The following is a 17,655-nucleotide window of genomic DNA, read 5'->3' as shown; positions in this document are numbered from 1 at the left end:
TTAAGTGGCCTGTTGGCCTGTACAACATGATACAGTTTTCTCACATTCACATAAAACTACTCACGTTCGAATTTGCCATGAGCATCGTGACAGGTGGTTTGGAGGAAGCATGTCTACCTTTGTCTATAAACAAATGAACCATATCTCCAGTAATTTACAAAACATATTTACATTTCAAGACCGTTCTCAACAATACTTCCAGTAAGGCATCGACTAATCTGTTCCGGACCTGGCCTCTGAGCAGAAGCACATAAGGCAGAATGGTTTCTGAACATTTCAACCCAGTCTGAATGCTGTCCATATTGGACTTGGCAGTTGTCCCAGGTTTTAAAGGCATGTTCCAGTTTGAAGAGAAGGCAGGAACAACAATATTAATAGGCAAACAAACAAAGTTGTTGGCCTAAAATGCCACTTGAGTCAAAGTAGAATCTCAAGAACATTGAGCACCATTATATGTTTAAAAACCTTTGCCATGGAAAGATAATTGATAATGGGGAATTGATCACCTGCTTTACTGGGCTCACTTGCGTCATTGACTGTCGATCTGAGAAAGATGCTATTACTTGGGCTCTAGCCAGACTTTCAGTCTCCAATTCAAGTAGCACAATGCACCTCATCATTCTGATGGTGGACCAGGCTATACACCACTGAGACACATATGCAGCAATGCGCAACCCATTCACGGCCCCTTTCCTGGCATTAGTAAACTGTATGGGACACTTTGCCACCCTTGAGTCAGCAGGGGTCTAAAGTTGAGACTTCTACAAAGACAAGGACAGCAGGTGCAATGGAAACAGCATCCCTTCCAAGTCAGATGACATCGACTATTCCCTGGAGGTACTTTGGGCTCCTATGTGTTTATCACATGTACGCGATGGGTTCTTATTGTAAGTAGCCTCTTGACTGCTTCTGCCAATTCCCTATACCTCAAACCATAAAGGTAAGGGCACAGCAATCGTGGGAGCATCATGAAAACATGAATGTTGATGGAGTGGAGCCATATTCTATCACTGAGGCTGATAACGTGTGAATTTCTGAACACAATCTCAAAGCTAAAAATCAAACAGGGGACGAAATACAGGAAGAGAACTATCCCATGTATTAGTAGAGTCATTCTCGCCCTGGATTTGACACTGTCCCAGATGCCTGAGCTCCTTGTTTTGACGTACAGCATGACGTAGCAATACAGTACCATTGGGAAAAAGAGCAAAATGATGCACAGAAGGAAAATGTTCATTTCGAATATCAGGTGGCGGTCAAAAGAGCTCGATTGTGGGAGCGGCAGCATGAGGCACATCTTGTGACCGTGAGTCAGAGCCGGTTGCTTTGCCAGGATTGCAGATAGCAAGATGAGTGGATACATTGATGCTAGAATCCAAATCAGGATTATAAGCTTGATGGTTCGTGACGGGGATATGAGAGACAAATAACGTAGTGGGAAGCTAACTGCCACGTAGGTATCAATCGCCATAACTGTGATGGTAATGACACTGCTCAATTCAGATACGATTCGTCCAATAACTGCGACATCACAGAGCAATGTGGGCATGCACTGCTGCGCTGATACGCTTATGGATATAAGGCTGTTGAGGAGTAGGAAAATAAGGTCTGCCACCAGTATGTTGGCCAGAAGCACGTATCTTGTCTCCTGGCGAAACCGTTTTGTTAACAAAATAAGCACCACCAGCAGTGGGTTAGCCAACAATGTACCCGCGAGACACAGAGTCACAGAGATGAGAAACATGTTTAAACGCTGTTGAAGCATGCTTATAACGGAGAAAGAGCAGACCTGGCTGGCATTGGTGGCATTGAAAAGCCTGCCCGGCAAGTTCACAGTGAAATTGGAAACACTGATCCCAAGGAAAACCATTGTGTTTCCAGTCTGATGGAAACAGCATTGGGAAATGCCAACTTCTCAGCTTGATGCCATAATCTCCTGCAGACTTCTCTATTGCTGATTCTTAATGTATTTTCTCCCAGCTTTGGGGCTTGGGTTACAAATTGGAATTTCAGCCATTTGCCATGATGCCCTTACATTGTTTGTTCCACTGTGCACTATTTTCCTTTCTTCGGGGGTCGATATCCAGATCTCATTCCATCCCAGATCAATAGGTGTATGGACATCTTCTGGCACTTGATTCTCACCTCTTGATTGCTGTAAATAAGCATTGGTTGAAATTTAACAGCAAAGTCGTAAGTCATAGAGATGTACTCTTTAGTCCAACTCATCCATGCCAACCAGATATTCTAAATTTGCCAGCATTTGGCCCAAATCCTCTAACCCTTTCCTATTCATAGACCCTTTTAAATGTTGTATTTGTACCAGCCTCCATCACTTCCTCTGGCAGCTCATTCCACACATGCACTACCCTCTGCATGGAAAAGTTGCCCCTTAGATCCTTTTCAAACCTTTCCTCTCTCATCTTAAACCTATTCCCTCTAGTTCTGGACTCCCCCACCCCGGGGAAAAGACCTGGTATATTCACCGTCATGCCCCTCATGATTTTATAGACCTCTACAAGGTCACTCCTCAGCCTCCAATGCTCCAGGAGAAACAGCCCCAAATCGGTACAAAATGCTCTCAAATTTCAAATCTTGTGGAAATTTTAAAGAGAGAGACTCAAAGACAAAATGGTAACGAAAAGTCAAAATTGCCTAAGTCATCTTGCCAACATGTTTCAATTGATTTATGTTCACTACTTATTTATAATTTCTGTTTAAAAAGTGCAATGATGAATCTGAGCACAGTACGTGAACTCGGTAGATCTTTGAGAAAGCGAGGACTGCAGATGCTGGAGATCAAGGTTGAAAAGTGTGGTGCTGGAAAAGCACAGCAGGTCAGGCAGCATCCAAGCAGCAGGAGAGTCGACATTTCAGCATAAGCCCTTCATCAGGAACTTTCATCATATAGATCTATGTTTATCAAGAGAGTTCGGGCAAACAGAGGTCAAGGTGTGCAGTGGGTGTGTCAGGACCTGATGGCCAAGGGAGGTATGATGAAACATGTTGAGCATTAACGAGCAAATCCTTCCATCACGGCCAGAGGTAGGTGATCAGAGGAGGAGTTTCCTGGTCGCACATGTAATAGAAAGAAATTGTACCCTCTATCCTCACTATCCATTGCTCCAGGCGACAATATGCTTGTACAACTGCATGTTGCTATAGCACCTTGGACTGCCAGACAAACTATAATACATCAGAGAGAAGAGGTGAGTAAACAGAGTTACAGTGGCTCAGTAGTTAGCACTACTGCCTCACAGCACCAGTGACCCGGGTTTGGTTTCTGCCTCAGGCGACTGTCTGTGTGGTGTTTGCACATTCTCCCCGTGTCTGCGTGGGTTTCTTCTGGGTGCTCCAGTTTCCTGCCACAATCCAAAGATGTGCAGGTTAGCTGGATTGGCCATGTTAAATTGCCCATAGTGTCCAGGGATGTGCAAGCTAATTGGATTAGCCATGAAAGGTTACAGGGATGGGGGAGGTAGGCGAGATGCTCTTCAGAGGGGCAGTCAATGTGGACTCAGTGGGCTGAGAGGCCAGCTTCCTCGCTAGGGATTCTAAGCACAGATCAACCAAGTGCTGAATGAATAATAGAACAAGCTCAAGGAGATATATCAATGACGTAGATTTTTACCAAAGGTTAGCAGGTTGACGGGTTATCATGGTCAGGTCAATCGAATGACTCACTGACTACCCCTGCCAGATATGACATGCATCAATCATTGGAAGCTCACTGTTTGTTAAAGAGACAAAATGGAGACCTGATGTGGGTAGCAGGAATTTAAACATCAGTTGTAACAATCTGGAGCAAGGTGACAGTTCACTGGCCTCAATGGCTTAGACAGGCCCCTCAATTTGCAGAAGCCGAACAGTCATTGCCAAGATGCGTTAATACTTACAGAGGGTGCTCAGGAATGTGCCAATAATGTACCTGGTCCTCAGGAGTCTGTCAGTATTTCCAGGGCATCCCAGAGAGTGTCTCAGTATTTGCAATTAGTGGAAGATGCCAATATTTTAAATTAACCAAAGTAACTGTTTGTTTATTTCTAGAGCATCTTTTCCATACTTAGGGCATCAAAATCCCATTTGACAGTCAATGAAGATCTAAGGAAGTGTTGAGATTAGTGTAATGTAGGAAAACAGCAGTCCTCAAGAGTAAATAGAAGAGTGAGTGGGACAAGCAGTCATTTACAACATGGCCAATGTATTAAGAAACTTAAACAAGGATTGATTTAAAGGATAATATATTTAACGTTCAACAATTTTCAAGTGTAATACTGTATATGCTATACACAGCACTTCTATCTATAGATGTAGGAACATAGTACTGCAGACGCTGGAATCTGTACTGAAAACAACAAATGCTGGAAGTCACAATGGGTCAGATAGCATCCATGGAGAGAAAGCAAGTTAACATTTCAAGGCGATCTCTGATGAAGAGCCCTCTACATTCAAAGTGTTAGCTTGCTGTCTCTGCATGGATGCTGTCTGACTCACTGCAATCTCCAGCATTTGTTCTTGACTGTATAGATAGTTATGTTTTGAAATCACCACATTTTAGGGGTGGCAACATTTCTCCAACACTAGTTTGTTAGTTTTTTTTTAAACTCTTTACCGTGCAGACATATGAAGTGTTTATCAATAAGCTATCGTGAATTGAAGAATTGTTTCTGGAAATGCACCATTTTCTAATTTCTCTGGATTTTGCTTTTCTTCATTTCTGGAATTCTAAAGTTTGATAGGATCCCTCTTATTTCAGTATATGTAATAATTTTATGTTGAATCCAAAACTGTGAAATTTCCTTCCAAAACCTCTCCACCTCTTAACTCTTGAGACGCTCCTTAAAATCCTCCTTTTTGACTGCCTGTCCTCACATCTCTTTATTTCACTTGGTGCCCAATTTTGTTTGAACACCCTCCTGCAAAGCACCTTTGGGCATTTTATTGTGTCAATGGGCACTATATAAATGCAACCCGTTGTTGTTGGGTCTTGTTTATTTGAATAACTGCACAATGAGTTTAGCTGACCGGATAGACAATCTCTCTTACTTTATCCTGAGCGTTTTGACAGGGCTTAAGTGAGGAAGTGGATGAAAGTTCAATAAGTGATTGAGTGTACACACAGGTGAACGAGAACTTTTCCAAAACTGGCTTAAGTTTTTCACCTGAATTGTTAAAAACAATTTTTCTCTCAGGTACATCTCCAGCTGCAAAACATGTTTGCATACAAGTGGAAAAGTAAGACAAACTTAAGAGGTGTTGAGGGGCATTGTCCCACTAGCGTAGCAGAAATCCAGGAGATTCTGAAATTCATAGCTTAGCAGTTGTTCATAGGAAGGGATAGTGACAGTAAAGAACTGACTTCCTCACTTCCCCCAGCACTCCCTCTCCTTCCCTATCACTTTCTGATTTCCAACTCTTAGTTAGTCTTTTCCACACAAACTTGCTGTTCTGATGAAGAGTCGCCGGACTGGAAATGTTAACTCTGCTTTCTTACCACAGATATTGCCAGACCACCACAATTTCTGGTTTTTTGTCTGCCACAGAAACTGTTGCGCTGACTGGTCCATAATTCGCACACGTTCACATCTCATTCCATTTTAAGCAGTAAGGTTATTAAACAAAAAAAAAGCGAAGCCCATTAAAAATGGAATGTTTCCAGCCAGTGCAACCATGCATTAACTGTACACAGAATAAATTAAGGTTTTCACTCACCTGACTGAACTGAGCTGGTGCTAAAGTGCTTTTAGAAATGGAGTCTTTGCTAAGTAAACCTCCCAGTAGCCAATCATCTCTTGGGTGGAAATGGGGCTACTTCAGTAAATATTGCTGCTATTGACACATTAGGAAATGAAGTGATAACACTATTGTCATCACACCTGAATAACCAGGCAAGGCTATCTCTGCCATAGTTACCAAGCAAATAAATATTACACCAGGTACCATTATGCTCATGTAAATTATTGCCACTGATAAGCACAGTTACAGGTGTGGAGGACAGCAAGGAGGAGTGGGATGGGGGAATTACAGACTTTAAAGGAATTGTGCAGACCACCAGTACAGCACCAACACTGCAGGAGAAGACAACCATTGGCAGCCATCTTAAAAACTGGTCATCTGTGCAAAGGTTCCCATGAAGATTTGTCAAACATTGACCAACAGGCAGTGAATAACACTTGGCTCTTTCAGCGATATTACCATGGAAATGTGTTTCCTGGGAAAAATAGATTTCAATACCTCTATTTCAACAACAACCTCTGTATTTGAATCTTTAACTTTGTGATAAATATCCATAATCCGAATTTGAAATAGCTAATGTTGAAGGTGTGTTGATTAAGGTTAAGGATATACAAGTGGAAGGCATCGATTAAGTGCCTTGAGCACATATAAAGAGCGACATGGTGGCACCGTGGTAGTGTCCCTACCTCTGAGCCAGGAGGCACAGGTGTTTTGATGAAGGCCATCAACCTGAAAAGTTAACTCTGTCCCTTCCCTCACCAATGCTGGCTGACCTGCTGTGTATTTCCACCACTTGATGTTCTTTTTCAGATTTCCAGGCATCTGCAGTGAGGGCAGATTGGTGGGTCAGGAGTGAGTTCTTACCAGTATCAGCTGTGAATCAATCAGTCACACTCTTGTCTCTAAATGAGCATATTGTGTGTTCAAATCTCACTCCGAAACTTGAGCAGAGAATGTATTCTGGTGAGAGTATTGCTCTGTTTAAGGTGCTGTTCTTATACGTGAGAAATTAAACTGAGATTCCCATCTGTCACCTCAGGAAAATATTAACAATACGATTCTACTGTTTTAAAGCAGAATAGAGGAGTTTTCCTGGTCTAATGTTTGTCCCTCAATGAGCATCACAAGAACAGATTATCCAGTCATCGTGGGATCCTGCTGTGCATAGACTCTCTGTTGGGTTTCCTCTACCGTCTGAGTGACCGGTACTCCGTTTATTGTAAATGACTTTGAGACATCACATGGTTCTGGAAAGCTTTGGAAAAATGCAAACTTTCTTCTTTCTTTACATTGAGAATGTTCAATATGTAGAACAGACTCTTCCACTGAGGCACAGAGGTCATGAGAGGTCATGGAGATGTGAAGATATTCAAGTAAGATATAGAAGTAGGGAGGTCTTGCTAAAACCATACAAAACACTATTTAGACGACAGCTAGAATACTGTGAGCAGTTTGGGACCTCTTATCTAAGAAAAAAATGTGCTGACTTTGGAGGCAGTCTGAGAAGGTTCATTAAGGTTGATTCTGAATATGGAAAGACTACATTTTGAGGGGAGGTGGAGTAGATTGGGTTTGTCCTCATTGGCGTTTAGAAGAATGAGAAGCAACCTCTGGGGCTTGCTAGGATATATGCGGAGAGGTTGTTTACCCCTATGGGAGCATCTAGGACCAGAGGTCATAACCTTAGAATAAGAAGTCATCCATTTAAGCCAAGAGATAATGAGGAATTTCTTCTCTCAGAGAGTGGTGAATCTGTGGAATTCTTTACAGCAGAATACTGCTGAGACTGGGCCGTTAAGTATATTCAAGCCTGGGGCAGAGACTCCTAATTGTTAAGGGAAATAAAAGAGTTGGGGGGAATGGCAAGTAAAGTAAAGTTGAGAATTAGCAGCAGCCATGCTCTCATGGAATGGTGGAGCAGACGTGATGGGTCGAATGGCCTATTTCTGCCTCGTGGCCTTATTGTCTCAATAACACGCTTATTCTCCATTTTCTGTTTGCCAAGTACAGGACAAGATTCACATTTATGTTAAAAATCACACAACACCAGGTTATAGTCCAACAGGTTTAATTGGAAGCACACTAGCTTTCGGAACATCACTTCTTCATCAGGTGATTGTGGAGGGCTCAATCTTAACACACAGAATTTATAGCAAAAATTTACAGTGTGATGTAACTGAAATTATACATTGAAAAATTGATTGTCTGTTAAGCCTTTCATCTGTTAGAATACCGTGATAGTTTCACTTCTTTCATGTGTAAATCATAAAATCTTTTTTTTAAAAGATTCTCGGGTTAGCTGTTAACAATGGTGATAGCTAGACAATATGTTGAAGGTGTGGGCCCCCTGTGTTCTCTGTCTATGCCATGATGTTTAGATTGATTCTAATCTAAAAAGTGAGAAAATGGAGTTTTACATGAATTCATGCAGTTTTGAGCAAAGTACAATGTAACCCTGCAAGTACAAATTCATCCCACAAAATATATGTGTGCATGTGGGTCTTTGTCTGTGTGTGTGTGTGTGTGTTTGTCTGGGTTGAGGGTTGTGAGTGTGAGAAAGTGTATGTGTGTGTGTAGTGAGTGCAGAGCATCTTAAGTCTGTGAGGGTGGTATTACGCATGGGGACACCTCCTACCTTGTACATGGCAGGTACTCATATGACTCAGCCAACATTGTCTATCTTAAACGTTGCAGGCAAGGATGCCTGGAGGCGTGGTACATTGAGGAAACCGAGCAAAGGCTACGACAACGGATGAATGGGCACCGCACAACAATCAACAGACAGGATGGTTCCCTCCCAGTTGGGGAACACTTCAGTGGTCCAGGACATTCAGCCTCGGACCTTCGGGTGACCATCCTCCAAGGTGGACTTTGGGACAGGCAGCAGAGAAATGTGGCCGAGCAGAGGCTGATAGCTAAGTTTGGTACCCATAGGGAGGGCCTCAACCGAGACCTTGGGTTCATGTCACATTACAGGTGACCACTATTGCACTATACACACACACACAGATACTCCTGCACACGCACACTCTCTCTCACACACACAGGCACTCCTATGCACACATACACATGGACACATAATATACACAGACGCACACACAGACAACTGCACACACAGACACCTACACACACCCTTACAGACACACACACTCCTACACTCACACATGCACCCTCTCATAGACTTAAGATGCTCTGCATTCACTACACACACACATACACTTTCTCACACTCACAACCCCCAATCCAGACAGACACACACACACAGACAAAGACTCACATGCACACATATATTTTGTGGGATGAATTTGTACTTGCAGGGTTACATTGCACTTTGCTCAAAAATTGCATGCATTCATGTAAAACTCTGTTATCTCACTTTTTAGATTAGAATCAATCTAAACATCATGGCATAGACAGAGAACACAGGGGGCCCACACCTTCAACATATTGTCTAGCTATCACCATTGTTAACAGCCAACCTGAGAATGCAACTTTTTTTTAAAAAGGTTTTGTGATTTACACATGAAAGAAGTGAAACTATCACGGTATTCTAACAGATGAAAGGCTTAACAGACAATCAATTTTTCAATGTATAATTTCAGTTACATCACACTGTAAATCTTTGCTATAAATTCTGTGTATTAGGATTTAGCCCTCCAATACCACCTGATGAAGGATTGACGCTCCGAAAGCTAGTGTGCTTCCAATTAAACCTGTTGGACTATAACCTGGGGTTGTGTGATTTTTAACTTTGTACACCCCAGTCCAACACCAGCATCTCCAAATCATCACATTTATGTTCATAGTGTCAGACAGCACAGAAGCAAACCCAACCAGCCCATGCCAACCATGTTCCCAAACTCAACTAGTCCCACCTGCCTGTGCTTGGCCCATATCCCTCCAAACCCTTCTGATCCACAAACCACCCAAATATCTTTTAAATGGTTGTGAGGGTATCTGCATCTGTTACTTCCTCCCACACACCCTCTGTTGCCTTTCATGTCCTTTTTAAATCTTTCTCCTCTTGCCTTAAAAATATGCCCCTTAAGTTTAAACTCCCCCACCCTTGGCAAAAGACTTTTGCTATTCACCTTATTTATGCTCCTCGTGATTTTATAAACCTCTATAATGTCATCCCTGAGCCTCCTATGCTCCAGCGAAAGAAGTTCCAGTCTGTCTAATCTCTCTTTATATCTGAAACCCGATCTCCTTGAAGTGTTGGGAGGGGGCTCCACCAGCCCCACTCTCCCCCCAGCAGGAGAGTGTTAATTGTAGACGTTAATAGCCAAAAGTAAGCCTGTTAGCTGGCCTTCTATTTCCAACACGCTGTTTGTATGTAGGTGGTACCTAATGTGTTTCACGATGTTTTTGCCGAGGGGTATCATCTGATGAGAACTGGAAAATGCCATTTCACGGAAACAGACCCTTCGGTCCAACCAGTCCATGCTGGCCATAATCCCAAACTAAACTAGTCCCACCTAATTGCGCTTCCAAACATTTCCTTTTCATGTACTTACCTAAATGTATTTTAACTAGAGCCGTACCTGCCACTCTCGAACCACTCTCCATGTAAAAAAATTGCCCCCAATGTCTTTTTAAAATCTTCCTCCTCTCACCTTAAAAATATATCACCTAGTCTTGAAATCCCCCACCCTCAGGAAATCCCCCATTCACCTCATCCATACCCCTGATGATTTTATAAACCTTTATAAGGTCACCACTCAACCTCCTACGCTCCAGTGAAAAAAGTCACAGCCTATCCAGTCCTTCCTTATAACTAAAACCCTCCATTCCCAGCAACGTCCTGGTAAATCTCTTCTGAACTTGTGAGGAAGGGTTTTGACAGGCTGGACATGCATCAGTTGGAGTCTAGACCTGATTGAAATATATATGATCCTGAGGGAACTTGGCAGAGTGGATGCTGGAAGGATGTTTCCTCTTGTAGCACCAGGGAACACAGTTTTAAAATAAGGGCCTACCATTTGAGATGGTAATGACGAAAAATAATTCCTGTCAGGTTTTGGCAGCCTTTGGAACTGTTTTTCCAAGAAGGAAGCAGAGTTATCAAATATATCTAAAGGAGAGATAGTAGATTCTTGGTGAACCAGGGAAGGAGAGGGTCTCAGCGGTATGAAGTTCAGTGGAGGTGAGACCATAGTCAGAGCACCCATGATCTTATCAAATGGTGAAGCAAGCTTGAGGGGCTGAATGGTCTACTCTTGTTCTTAACTCTTTGGTTCATGTGTTTTTGCATATGTCATCAGATGAAGACACAGCCGTCTCCTCAAAGGTAGGCAAGTTGTTTTCTTTATAAATACTTTTAAAAACTTTGAGCACTTTTTAAAACTTTTACAAACTTTGAAATACTTTTAAACACCATAATACTTTGCAAAACTTTTAAAAAATTTTCACAAACGTTGATCTCTCCCGGAACTTTCCAGATGAACCCGTAATTCTTCTCTGGTAACTGCTTGTTTACCAGCCCAGTTAGATTGCCTTTGAAACTTCATTAAAGTATAATGTTTTATATCTCTTGAGATGCTTGCACGCTTTAATTTTAATTCTATTCACTGCCCATGGTTTTTTAAATCTAAACTTCAGCCCAGCTGAAGTGGTTCCCCCAGGAAGCTCATGTCTCCCTCCTTCCTTCTCCCAGCCTCTCATCCTTTTTCCCCATGGTTGGGCTGCAATGGACCGATGAAGAGGACCAACAGCATGGGAGTCACTTTGGGCATCAAGTGCCGCGAATTGGGGCAACCGGGCACAAGCAGTGGAAATGGCTGTTGCTGTTAGACCAGGGCTGAGGCTGATCAAGAATCTAATGAAAAGATACGACTTCAACCCTTGCACCCAGACTCAACCCCACAAATCATAACCTGTGTGATAAACTCCAGCTGGGGTTTACAAGAACAGAGTCTGCGGTGCACAAGTAAGTCAGAACTCAAATTCACATGGAACCACATTGGTAATGTGTTATTTAAAAGGATCTGAAGTCCAATTAATCAGAAATTTAAAAACAAAAGTTTGGCAAATGGAACCGGAGGGAACATGTCACTGAGATATGTAACGTGTTAGAGGGTGTTATAGTATCTAACACATGGCTAATCCGTTCATCATCAAGTTTTACACCTGCTTATTTAAATAGCGTTAAATCCAGTGTTATTTGTGGGCAATCAGCCTAAATTCATTCAGTATAGGTCCCAGACACTTTCCAAAATAACTCAGCAGGGCCATCACCAGATGCTCTAGAGGAGCTGCTGAGTCTGTACTCTCCCTTTTCCACTCTTAATAGCTTCACTCTACTTAGCGTCACATTATATTTGACCCGTACCTTTTAGTTGAATTATTTCCCCACCTTGGTTCCTTAATACCTTGCCTACCAGCTTAGTCTATCCAACCTATCCCCATAATTTATCTCTTTTAGTCAGTGTTGACCTTCTCAATATCTCTCTGCTCCTCACATATTGACTCTACATCCCACAGTTTCCAAAGTGTTTCCATTACATCATATTGCTTATCCAATGTGCATTTTCTAGATCTAGTGTGTAGCTGCTTTCCAAACCAAAAATCTGCAAAGAATCTTTTCAAATTCCCAAATATTTTGACAAGACAGTGTTTGTCCCACAGAGTTCCATTGCAAAAATGGTGATCATTTCCCCAGTAACATCCAAAGAGAATGGACCATCAGAACAGGAAATTGGTTCTTAGAATGCATCCAAGTGGTGGGGTAGAAATTCAGGACAGTGTGGATTTTTGGAAATCCTTGAGTCAGGAATTGAGTAGGTTTCCTGCTGTCATACAGAGACGGCTCCAGGAACGATGCGGCGAATGTGTGTGTAGGACTTCCGAACAGTGACACTACCATGGTGCGAGACCCCACGGGGCAAGACACACTCCTCCGTCAGCTTCTGCTTCTCTGTGTCCCAGCACAACACAGTGGCAATCACCTCATTCTTTTCATCACGCCCTCCAGTAATGAAGAGCTTGTTGTTGCACGCTGCGATCCCACAGCTGGCACGTTCATGGCCAAACTGGGTGACCAGGCTCCACAGGTCTTCCACAGGGTCGTAGCAGTAGAGAGCCTTCATTGCGCCACCTTGAGAAAGAAAGAGAGAGAGCAGTTAAGAACAGCATATTAGAGATGGCCAAGGCTGAGCTTCCGAAAACTGAGGAAGGAGACTTGCTCCACAGATACTCCAGCTCAGTATTCAATAATGACAGTGCAATGAAAACTCAAGGGAGATCAAAGGTGCCCCCTCATGTACCACTTATCCCATCCATGATTACACCGATAACTCAGCTCATTCTCCAACTACAACCCCTCATCTTCTGACCACACCTCACCTTCAACTACCCAGTTCACCATGTTCCCTCACTCTCACTGACCCAGTTCACCATATCCCTCACCCTCACTGACCCAGTTCACCATATCCCTCACCCTCACCTACCCAGTTCACCATGTTCCTTCACCCTCACCTACTTCACTGTATCCCCCACTCTCACCTACCCACTTCACTGTATCCCTCACTTTCACCTACCCAATTCACCATAACCCTGATCCCCTTTTCTCACCAGAACCACATTAAACCCTGTCTTGACTCTATCCACACTGTCCATTTCAACGTCCTTCCGGGGTGACTTATTTATTAACATGATTGCCCCTTTTTGCTCTCTTCTGTCCTTTTGAAATTAGAAGTTACACTCCTGCAATTCAAAGTCGCCTTGTGAAAACAGTTCATACCGTCAGCCTGTTTTGGTTTACGAACCGATCCATCTGACAGTCACAAAGGAGTGAAACTGAGCCCATGAGATCGTTAAGAAGAAGATTCTTCAGGGACCGGAGATTGTCCACAGGATGGCGCTATTGTTCACACTAAACTGAGGTCCCATAACAAAGGCCAACTTTTCCAGCACTTATGGCTAAAACTGCCATTTTCACGATTGCCAAGTTCGGAAACATGGAAAAGCTGACATACAGCTTCAGAAAAATCTGATACAGCCCAAAAGGTCTGGCAGAAGGAAATGCAGGCAACTTATTAAGACCAACACAGGCTGAATTTTTCCAGCCCCCTGACAACAAAGAGTGAGACAAGACACCTTATACAATGGGGCCAGAAGACACTGGAGCAAGTGAGGAGCCCAATGTCTCCTCCTCCCTTACTCCCACCCCTCCACCACGGTATGATATTCTGAAGTAAAAGGCCAGAGGTGGGTGGACAACCTACAGCCACCAAATCCCCCAGTACCATTTTACCATGGACAGGATGGGCTCTTATCAGATGGGAACACCACTAAGTAAGACTGGAAACCTTCCAGATGGTATCCAGAGGATGGGGTGGGCAATGCTGAGCTTCCTTAAAGGCTACTCCATTGCGAATGGGGGAAGACCGAGTTCCCCCACCCTGACCTCCTCTGAGTGACGGTGGCTATCTCTGGGGCTCCTTTCGATGGAAGTTTAGACCGCCTTAATTGGATTATCCCTAAACTGTCTAAATGTAGGAGAGTATAAGTCAGGTTCATGAAGCCTGCCTTCACAATATCATCCTAGTATCTGGTATCTTCTAGTGGGTTCCCATCAAGTACTTTCCAAGGCTAAGATATTTATCTCAAGGTGAGACATCCAGATCTGGACCCACTACTTCAGATGAAGTCAGATCATGGCTCCATGCAACAGAAGCATCATTTCAGTCCATAAACACTGAACGTTAACACACTGGGGCAGCAGTTAATCAGGAAAGCTAATGGAATGTTGGCCCTTATTTCAAGGGGGTTGGTGTATTAGAGTAGGGAAGTCTTACTGCAACTGTACAAGGTGCTTGTGAGACTACATCTGGATTCTTGAGAAACGTTTTGTTCTCCTTATTTAAGAAAAGATATTATTCAATTGCAGGCAGTTCACAGAAGGATCCCTAATATGGAAGGATTGGCTTATGAAAAAACATGAAATGGATTTAGACTCTAATCATTGGAGTTTAGAAGAATAAGAGGTGATCTCATTGAACTATATCAGATGTTTGTAAGGAGTTTGACAGGGTAAATGCTGAGAAGATGTTTCCCCTCATAGGACAGTTTAGGACAAGCGAGGTAAGTGTCAGAACAAAAGGACACCAAATCTAAGACTGAGATGATCAGACATTTCTTCTCCCAGAGGGTTGAGAGTCTTCAGAACCGACTTGCCACAGAGAGCTGTGCGGGCAGAGTGCAGATATAAGACTGAGATAGATAGATTCTTGATCATTAAAGAAACCAAAGATTATGAGGAAAGGGTGTCAAAGTGGATGTGAGGACTGGCAGATCAGCTGTGATCCTACTGAATGGCAGAGCAGGCTCGAGGGGTCAAACGGCCTACTCCTGATCCTATTTGTTCTGGTTCTACGAGTCTTTGCATTCCAGCTCCCATGAGACAAGGATCACCATCAGAACCGTAGAAAAGGTATGGCACAGAATGGGACCATTCAGTCCATTGTGTCTGGGTTTGTTCCAGTGGGTTGTACTTCAACATGCACATTCTTTTCCACCTTCACAGTGTATCTTACCTCTCGGAAAATATTCCTGATAACCTTTGTTTTTAATGGAGCCAGAAGGGCATAGCGTCATGCTTTCTCACATTGAACACCATCCGCCCAGTTCTGTCCACATCTCAAACATGCTTCTTTCACTTTGCAACCTTTTGCTTCCAATTCCCTCTGTGGCCTGGACCTACTCATAGGCACATTGGCAGGTAGCAGACCCACAGGGAGCTGCTCTCATCTGTCACTCAATCCCATTTTGCTACAGCAATCTGAAAAATGTATACTATAGAGCTTGGAAACCTTAAGCATGTTTAACCTTGCTTGCAATAGTCAATTAAAATATATTTCACCAAATGGGTGTTCTGTTTGAGATATTGAATTAAATTATAAGGAATTCTGTTCACTGGAGAAGTAACATATTGACAATTAATATTCCACACTTTGCTCAGAACAGAGGCTCTGGTATTTTATCACAGAATATAATATCAAAGTTTCTGAGAAATGCTTACTTGACTGTTTATCAACTGCCCTTGTAGTTTTTTTCAGGTTAGAGATTTAATCTCTAATCTGCATGCCTCAAGCTATCTCTATTTTCATGATCACAGTCAGTCAAATGTGATAAGAATGATGCTCCCCTTAACAAATAGGTAATTCCTTATGTCAGTTCCACATCTGATACATGCAGATACAAATATCAGCAGAGGAACAGTCTGAAACCATTGTGTTGAGTAATGGCTTAAAGCCTCTTGTATTTTGACATGGATTTGTATGGGTTGTGATTTTACTTGTTATTTTAGTTAACAAGTACTTATCTACAACCCCAAGAGGTAGGATCCTTATTTGTTGAATTTGTCTGTCATTTAATCCGTAAGGGGCACACCTTATGAAGTACAGCATTGTTTGTGTCTCTCTCCACAAGAGCAGGAATGGTTTGCACTGCAGTGCCAGGGGTGGGTCTTAGTGGCGTGGGACCTGTGTTGTCTGCAACCTCTTTCACAAGAACCAGTCTCACTATGGGTCACCCTTGTCAAATGGGATTCATCACAAGGAACTTGTTAGCAGCACCCTGCATTTTCCACTGTTTGATCCAAAGGGTGTGGTTATCAACACATTGCCCAGCCATGAGTCTCTATTAGCAGGAGATAGAGAGGCCGTCATGGGGTCTTTTCTGCCACAGGCTTCAGGGTGGAAGTATGAAGGCAGTGGGGTCCCCGTAGCCAAAGTCTGTCCTGAATAAATTTCAAACGCACAACAGGGTGGAGGCCACTAATTTCTGCCCAGGATTGGAAATATTTGCTGAGTTTGAGAATGAGTTTGCCATCAACAACTTGCATTGAAATTACACCTTTAACGTACTGTCAGAAGATTAATAAGACAGAAAGTTGACACCAAGCAGGGAACAAAGACCCAAAGTAATGCATAGTCACAGTGATAGAGGAGTATGTTTTAAGTAGCACCTTAAGGGAGAAGGAATAGACAAAGAGGTTTGGGGATCCATCAGCGGACAGCCAAGTTTAAAACCAAGAATGTTGGAGGCACATCTGCCAATGGTAAGGATGAAAACGGCCAGAGTTGGAGGACTATAGAGATCATAACATTTGAAAACCACTTGAGATAGGACAATCCTTAGTCAGATGATTGTGCATTTTAGGAATTCTGAACCTCAGAGTACTGTAAGTGCTCAGCTGTTCGATTTGGCGATGAATAGCTTTCGGGGAGTGAAGGGGTATGGTTATGGGGTGACCCAGCAAAGTTAATGCAGAAATTCAACCGTAATCTCCCTAAACAGTGAGGCAGGTTCAAAGGTCCATGTGGTTTGCTCCTGTGGCTATACCTTCTGGTCTTACCTCGGAGGAGGAGGTCACAGGGAAAGGGTGAGATCGTGGACCAATTTTGAACCTGAGAATGCGATTTTTAAGTTCAAGATGTTGCCAGACAGGAAGTTTGCAAGTATAAGTGGTGATGGGTGAATGGACCTTGCAGTGTTAGGATACAGGCAGTAGAGATAGGGATGAAATCAAGCAAATGGAGGGGTGGTGATTGTGGAGTGGGGGGAGGCCAGAGAGAAGAACATTGCCTGAACAATGCAGAGCTAGGTTGGAATTATCAATCACTGGCTGATAAAATAAGCCTATGGTTGGCAAATGTGGCTTTCGAGTGTAATGGATGAACTGCTGGTGAGAGGTGATGGGAATTTCTGCATTACTAAAGGGCCACAACAGCCACTGAGATAGAAAGGAGAAGTGAAAGTGATTGAGCAAACAATAATATGCAGAAGAAATGTGATGAGACAATAATAATGTCACCGCAAGACAGATGTCTAAAAGTATTAGTCAACTCCGGCTTTAAGGCAAGATGTTCTGCAATGAAAACTGTAGAAATTAGGAAGTGACAGATCAAAATGGCC

The 17,655-nt window shown here is 42.9% G+C and overlaps 2 protein-coding genes across 3 annotated transcripts in view; both read right to left on the bottom strand.

The window, feature by feature from the left end:
- Nucleotides 1–850: 850 nt before the first annotated feature.
- LOC140478437 (probable G-protein coupled receptor 148) lies at nt 851–1,870 on the bottom strand. Its single transcript, XM_072571701.1, has one exon. The coding sequence runs from the start codon at nt 1,868–1,870 to the stop codon at nt 851–853; it is 1,020 nt and encodes a 339-aa protein (XP_072427802.1).
- A 9,150-nt stretch (nt 1,871–11,020) lies between these two features.
- klhl6 (kelch-like family member 6) overlaps nt 11,021–17,655 on the bottom strand; it is a 75,809-nt gene continuing 69,174 nt past the window's right edge. For both annotated transcript variants that reach the window (XM_072572976.1, XM_072572975.1), the window contains one exon: nt 11,021–12,832. In XM_072572976.1, the coding sequence (XP_072429077.1) occupies nt 12,531–12,832 (302 nt within the window). In that variant the 3' untranslated portion in view covers nt 11,021–12,530. The remainder of the gene's footprint in view (nt 12,833–17,655) is intronic.

The sequence above is a fragment of the Chiloscyllium punctatum genome, chromosome 6 (genome assembly GCF_047496795.1).
Source record: "Chiloscyllium punctatum isolate Juve2018m chromosome 6, sChiPun1.3, whole genome shotgun sequence".
Classification (NCBI taxonomy): domain Eukaryota; kingdom Metazoa; phylum Chordata; class Chondrichthyes; order Orectolobiformes; family Hemiscylliidae; genus Chiloscyllium; species Chiloscyllium punctatum.
Note: the sequence above shows the minus strand (reverse complement) of the source record. Positions and strands in the feature narration are given on the sequence as shown.